General features: G+C 43.1%; 1 protein-coding gene across 1 annotated transcript in view; it reads right to left on the bottom strand.

Moving 5' to 3' along the window:
* Positions 1-7,277, bottom strand: part of LOC123019784 (cadherin-23-like) — a 19,839-nt gene that overhangs the window by 10,580 nt on the left and 1,982 nt on the right. The window contains exons 2-3 of the mRNA XM_044422850.1: positions 7,005-7,275; positions 5-407 (exon numbers count right to left, since the gene is read on the bottom strand). Of these exons, the coding sequence (XP_044278785.1) occupies positions 5-407; positions 7,005-7,275 (674 nt within the window). The remainder of the gene's footprint in view (positions 1-4; positions 408-7,004; positions 7,276-7,277) is intronic.

The raw sequence follows: 7,277 nt of genomic DNA, 5'->3' as shown, positions 1-7,277 counted from the left end.
GAGCCCGGGGCCTCCTGGGAGGGGGACAGGATGCGAGGGCTGTTGTCATTGCGATCCAGCACGAACACACGCACAGAGATGTTGCTGCTGAGTGGGGGAGTGCCGCCGTCCTGGGCCTTCACCTGCAGCTGGAACTCCCGGAACTGCTCGTAATCGAAGGACCGCTGGGCGTAGATGGTGCCCGTCTCTGCACTCATGGAGACATAGGACGAGATGGGCAGCTCCTGGATGGTGCTGGTGAGGATGGAGTACGTGATCCTTGCATTCTGGCCCACGTCCGGGTCTGAGGCAGAGATTCTGAACACGGAAGTGCCTGAAGGGTTGTTCTCTGACACGTAGATGCTGTAGGAAGTTCTCTCAAAGGCTGGGGCATTGTCATTGACATCAGATACCTGCAGCGAGATGCTCTTGTGTGTGGAGAGAGGTGGGGACCCTGCGTCCGAGGCTGTGACTGTAATGTTGTACTCCTGAGTCCATTCTCTGTCCAGGGAACCATCTGACAGCAGCTTGTAGTAATTACTAGAAAAGGGAAGAAACTTAAAGGGCAGACCATCTTGTAAATGGCAAGTAACCTTTCCATTGTCACCAGCATCTTTGTCCTGTACTTTTATCAGGGCAATTAAAGTCCCAGGCAGGGAATCTTCAGAGACCGGACTAAACAGGGAAACCAGGGTTACCTCTGGGGCATTGTCATTCTCATCAAGAATGCTTATTTCAACCTTGCAATATGTCTCCATTCCGCCTCCATCTTTGGCTGCAACTGTCATGGTATATTCTCTGGCTTCCTCATAGTCCAGTGGCCCAATAAGAGTAATGGTTCCAGTGTTTGAATGCAGGCTGAATCTTCCTTCGGCATTCACGGGAATGTTATTGAAATAATACTTTATCTCAGCATTGGACCCTTCATCATTGTCTGATGCAAGAACCTGAACTATAAAGGACCCAACTGCAATATTTTCCTTTAGACTACTCTTATAGATGTCCTGAGTAAAGCTTGGTGCATTGTCATTGGCATCAGTGACATTAATCCATATCTGAGCAGTACCAGTTTTTCGTGGTTCTCCTCCATCAGTGGCTGTAAGTATCAGCTGAAGTGTCTGCTCAGTTTCTCGATCCAGAGTTTTCTGCAGCACTAAATCTGCAAATTTATTTCCATCCTGACTTTCTTTAACATCCAAGGTGAAATATGGATTTGGGCTAAGCTGGTAATTTTGAATAGAATTCATCCCAATATCAGGATCTTCTGCTTTTCCCAGAAGAAATCGGGTGCCTGGCAAAGTAGATTCAATGATCTCCAACTTGATACTGCTCTTCAAAAAATGTGGTGCATTATCATTAATATCCTCAATTGCTACAGTTATATGGAAAACATTTAAGGGAGATTCAATCACTACCTCAATATTAAGAAGGCAGTGTGGAGCTGTGCTGCATATTACCTCCCTATCTATTCTATCATTTACATAGAGGTTTCCATTCCCTGCATTGATGCTGAAATACTGGATTTTATCCATAGAGACAGCATGCAGATTTCGCCTAGGCAATTCCCTGGTGTTCAGTCCCAGATCCTTGGTGAGGTTCCCCACAATGGAGCCCTTTGCCATCTCCTCAGGGATGGAATAATGAATCTGTTCTGAGGCAGCCCAGCAGGAGAATGACAACCATAAGAGAAGCAGTACTTGCCTTGCCAGTGACCTTCCATTCCCTTTTTGCCTTTGATCCATCTGATTCTTTGGGATTGTTTATTTTCAGCTTGTTTTGAGCAGACCTCTCTGCAGAAGAATAAACTATTTTTTTCTTAATTCATCCAAACCAGAAGTGCTTTGGTCTTCTCAGCCAAACTGATCTTCATTTGTTCGCTGTTTTGCTTTGTTGTACATCACTAAAGTACTAGGAACTATCCCTAGATCTCCAGCTAGGTTGTCCAACAGCGACACTATGAGGTTTAGCCTTAGAACTGCAAGAGAAGCTCTCTCCTTTAATGTGAAATCAGGATATGGATGGATGAATTTTAGGTGTGCATTTATAACAAGGTGACTTTTTGGAGTACCTATCCACTTGGTTGTTCAAGCAAATAACACAAACAGTCCAGCTTAACTTGTAAATTTGGCAACATGGACCTGCATCGCACATATTGTGTTAACATTCAGTGGGTGAGCTATTCATTCACGGGAAAGTTCCACTTCTGGTATTTATACAAATTATTGCCAGTGGCTGCAGTCACATCCTAGCATGCAATTTCATTGTCTTCTTTGACAATGATTAAACCACACAATAATAAAATACTGGAAGGGCATGGTGTTCCAAAACTGCGCAAGTGGAAGAGGGAGCAAAAGACCCTCCCTGATGGGCACCATTTGGTCTAGGGCAGGCCCCGGTATATTTGATGGCATGTTAAGAACAAGCAAGTATCACAAGTGTGAATCTACTTTCCACAGTCAAATGTGGACAAGGCACAATTTCATTAAAAGTTGCTGTAGATCAAATGAAAGTGTAGAAACCAAGAACAAGTGTGGTGAGAGCGAGAAATGTGTGTCTTACTCACATTCACCATGCGTCCTGCTCTTGCATGTCAGCATCCCTGCCATCCATGCTAACAATGCCCGTAACGCTTCTCAACCATATTTTCCTAACACTAGAAATATTACTTTGGTAGTGCTTCATATAAAACCCAATGCTTAATCTTTTATGTACTCATTCATATTTATATCACTCTTTTGCTTACAAAAAGTCTTTCCTTACACAAATAAATCACACACATAAACACTTTCTCAGGGCATAGCTATAAGTATATAACAAATCTGGGTTTATACTAAAGAATCTCTTGTCCCATAGTATGGAACGCCCGAATATTCCCACTTCGAGTTCTTTCATTGTAGGGGCAAGGAATAGTCACATATCCACACAGCTGGCATAGTGAACAGGTTAAGAGGCAAAACCCCCATACTGTGAAGAGTTTTAAGATTCCTAGTGGGGCTCAACAGAGCACTGTTTTTATCTTTACTTGGAGGACAAAGCTGTGCGTAACAGGAGATGAAAGGCTCCCTCCTAAAACTCCCTCCTGGGTATCCTCTTTGTCCTTTCCCTGCCACATGTGCTAAAACGTATGATGTGAGCACATTAAATTCCTGGCTAGTGGGTGCCAAAGTTTATTTAAGTTAAATAAATAAACACACGTTGCTTCATTGATTGTGACGATGATGGATGGATGGATGGATGGATGGATCTGGGCACCAATATGCCCTAAAGGGGCAAGCCCATTAGGGCTGAGAGTCTTTCTTTGCAGTTTCTAATGTGCTAGCTCCATCGTTGGATGTTTGTCCAGGTGGTATATGGCTGGAATTCACTTGTTTCGTGCTCTAAGACGGTCGGCTCCGCCTGCGGACACCCTGCAGCAGTTTAAAACCAATACTTTCATTATAGTGATGTGCTTCCATGTTTCACCATTCTGGAAATGTAAAAAAGTGGACTGCACTTTTTACTATATGTGGTGGATATGTAATAAAGTGTTTTTAAAAATTGGAAAGAAGTTCATACAGAAATACAGACAAAAAATGAAAATTAACTTTCTTGTGAATGCTAAGAATATGCTACTGAGTATTCTACCAGAAACTCTACCAAGGAATATGGTAGAGTTATTTGACTATATGACAGCAACAGCTGGAGTTACAATTCCATCAGAATGAACTGCAGAAGACAACCCAGCCAAAGAACATTGGAAAAACAAGTCTGCTGAATATGCAGTAACTAACCAGTTACATAAATAGAAGAATATAATGACAAATGGAAAGCTTATTATGTACAATTTGCTCAATAATGAAAATAGAGCTTATTAAATATATAATTAGTGGTTTATAATTTTAATACTAATATCTTGTTTCTATTTAAAAATAATTTAAATGGAATGGAAAATAAGTTAGTAAGAAGAATCATAAATTAGAATAACTGCTTAGGATCTGAGTTTTAAGTACTATTAATTTAACCCAGTATAGAAGTGATAACAATTATGGACACTTTGTGAAATTTTTTGACCTTGATATTATATGTTAAGTCTGGTACCTTTGTTTCCCAAGTCACACTGTATGGCTAGCAGACTCCACCACTAATTCCTCTAAGTTCTTAGTGGAACTTAAGCCCATTCATTTTTCCCACACACCACATTTCCCATGTGCAACTCCATGACCCTAAGCATATGAACTGCCAACGTAACGTCTTAATTCACATCTTCAATTAACCAAAGGGGGTTCCTCTCCCAGGCAGCTGATATTCATTGCCATTTTCAGGAACCCAAGAATTGTTCTGCCCAGTCAAATGGGATGCAAAGCACTAAATGCAGAATTAAAGGAAGGGTTATAGCCACACTGAAACACGGAGGGCGCTCTCTGACCTGATCCCCCTGCTCACAAGCAGGGCTATTTCTTCCAAAGGGACAGCTCAGCAGATCTGCCTGCATCTGCCTGCCTCCTTGAGGCAAGCCAACCGTACTGGACCTTTTGTCTCAGCCCCGAGCTTGATGCCACATTGGCAAGTGTAGAGACCAGCCTGGGTAAGGTTCCATTCAGAGCCTTTGTGTAAGGAGCCTTGCAGTTCAGGGCCTTTTCTCCCCATGTGGCTGCATGTTGCAAACAGTTCAACACACCCCAGTATGAGACAGAACTGAGCCCGCACCAAAACTGAGCACTTAGATGAAGAGCAAAGTCCTTCCAGTGTTCCTAGGCAAGACACCTTCTATTCGTAGTCTGCTGGGGCACCAAAATATATCTTCCTGGCAAGGGGAAGGGGCAATAATTTAGCCAAGAGGGAAAGAATAGATACAAACAAACAAATAACTATTTAATAAAAAAGACTTAGGATAAGCTGCTGTCACACTCCATCAACTTATCTCTGAGTCATGACAACGCTCTGAGTGAACGCCCTCCAAACTCAAGGCTGTAGCTTCCAGTATGGAATCAGTCCATCATGTCCATCCACAGTTCTTCTGTGCCCTCTACCTTCAACTTCCCCTGGCATTGTTGTCTTCTCCAAGAGCCTTCGCTTCTCATGATGTATCCAAAATATGAGAGTTTTGGCTTTGTCATTTTTGCTTCCAGGGAAAGTTCTGGCTTGGTTTAATCTAGGATCCACTTGTTCATCTTTCTGTTGGCATTCACAAAACTGTCTTCCAACACCAGGTTTCGAACACATCCATTGTCTTCTTGGTCAGCTTTCTTCACTGTCCAGTTTTCACACCCATACATAGTGATTGGGAATTCAATAATGTCAGTGACCTTGGCCTTGGTCTCCAATGAAACCTCCTTATATCTGAAGACTATTTCTAATTCCTTCACTGCTGGCTACTGCCTTGTTGTCCCACTGAGTCCATGTGCAGAAGTGCTGACCATTTTTATAGATCTACAGTATATTTCTATGTGCATAGGTGTACTACTAAGTCAATATTCTTTCATGATTATCCAGCTGCATTTCAGTGCTTACTGCTGAACACATCCTCTATGCTTTTTTATTCACAGTATTATGTAACCCCTTTTGTCACAATCTGGAGCAATGGTGCCTGAATTTTATTTATTTCTTCACTATTAAATGCTCATTAGATTTCTTAGAATGAAACCATCACTATGGTATAAATATTTTTGATTTTTTAAAAATGCACAGCTTTGAGAATTGTTAAGCAACACTGTGGCCATTGTTTTCAGTCAATGAATTCGGGCAACATGTATGAATGGATGGGACTATTGGGAGTCACTGGATTCCAGCAGTGATTAATTTTCCATCCACCCCAGTGTGGCCCTCTCTGACCCCCAGCAGCCCCTCCTAGCACAGACCTACCCCATGACCTCCTCCCTACCCTTCTGGTATGGGGAACCACCTGCAGGCCAAGCGTGGGAGCTTCCTGTGAAATGGCAGCTTTCACTTGGGCCACCTAAGCAATGAGTTTCCTGAAGCTTCAATTGGTGAAGAGGCGGAGCACCAGAAATGAATCCTTACAGAATGCAAAGTCTTAGAGCTTGTACAACAGCTGCCTGCCTTCTCCACTTTAAAGTCCAGGGATATACAGTAGATACTTACAAATATGGAGATTTAGATTGCACATTCGCTACATTCTGACCCTCATGATTCTTATGAGAAAGACTTGAAGACAGAGTTATAAGTCACTTGCACATACTTTCTTTAACCAACCAGCCAAGAAAATGAGCGCAAGGCCAAGACAGCATCTAAGCCACACATGCTAATTCAAGCATTTGTTCCTGGAAAGCACAACAAAATGTCCATTTCTCAGAAACACATTTCAGAGAAGCACACAAAGGTGGCATAAAGCCATGCAAAACACACAGACACCCCCAAGGGTGGACAAAATGCACACCGCACCAAAAACAAAAAGATCCAGGCCCAACACCAAAACCGACATACCCACCAGGCAAACCACACCACACACCAAAACAAATAACACACACCAGAGCACCCCAAAATAGGAAAGGAAAAAGTCCCACACAGAGCCTCGGCAGCCCCCGCCACCCCACCTGCTGTCTGCTCCCCACCACATGCTTTACTCGTTGTTCCATGGGTCTGGATGCATGGAAATCTGCAGCAGAGGGCAGCAGCCAGCCACCCTTGCTGCTTCCCAAGAACACCTCTGGGACCAACTTTCTGGGTTTGGGTTGGTGGTCAAAGGGTAAGCCAGTCCCCTGCAGGAATGCCCTGTGACACTGCCTTGACTTTTTGCTCGGAAAAATAGATTACCCAGCACTAGCTGGAACACTTCTCCTGGCATATTTTTCTCTGCACAGAATGTTTTTATATGGGTGGGCCCTAATCTGTAAGTCCATAGCCGCCGTCTCAAAGAGTACAACCTGGACCACCAAATGGAAGTTGGTGTTGCAAGTACAACCAATCCTTTCATTGAGGAATACTGAAAAATAAGCTAAACAAGATGGAAAACAAAGGGCAACAAATTGAAAAATCCCCAGGCAGATATACAATTATGAGAAGAATAAATGTAGATGTTGTCTCACCTGATTGCCATCTAGATAACCATTCTGCAAATTTAAATCATTGTCAGATAGGAGAGGGTCCTTTGTTTCACACATCAGTTGATTGCCACAAGTATTTGAAGAGTTTACTTTGGAAGAATTCAACTGGCTTTTCCTGGAGTCTGTGGTCAGAGAAACCTCATGGCAATACGACTGAAGAAAGGCCTGGACTCCGTCAATGCCAACAAACTGAGAGACGGGGGCGCCATGGAATTTCAGGCTTCCCGAGTCAAACAGCTGCGCAGATCTCCACCT

Source organism: Varanus komodoensis, unplaced genomic scaffold, assembly GCF_004798865.1.
Source record: "Varanus komodoensis strain SLA01 unplaced genomic scaffold, ASM479886v1 scaffold137, whole genome shotgun sequence".
Taxonomy (NCBI): domain Eukaryota; kingdom Metazoa; phylum Chordata; class Lepidosauria; order Squamata; family Varanidae; genus Varanus; species Varanus komodoensis.
The sequence above is the reverse complement of the archived record's forward strand: the minus strand, read 5'-3'. Positions and strand labels throughout refer to the sequence as shown.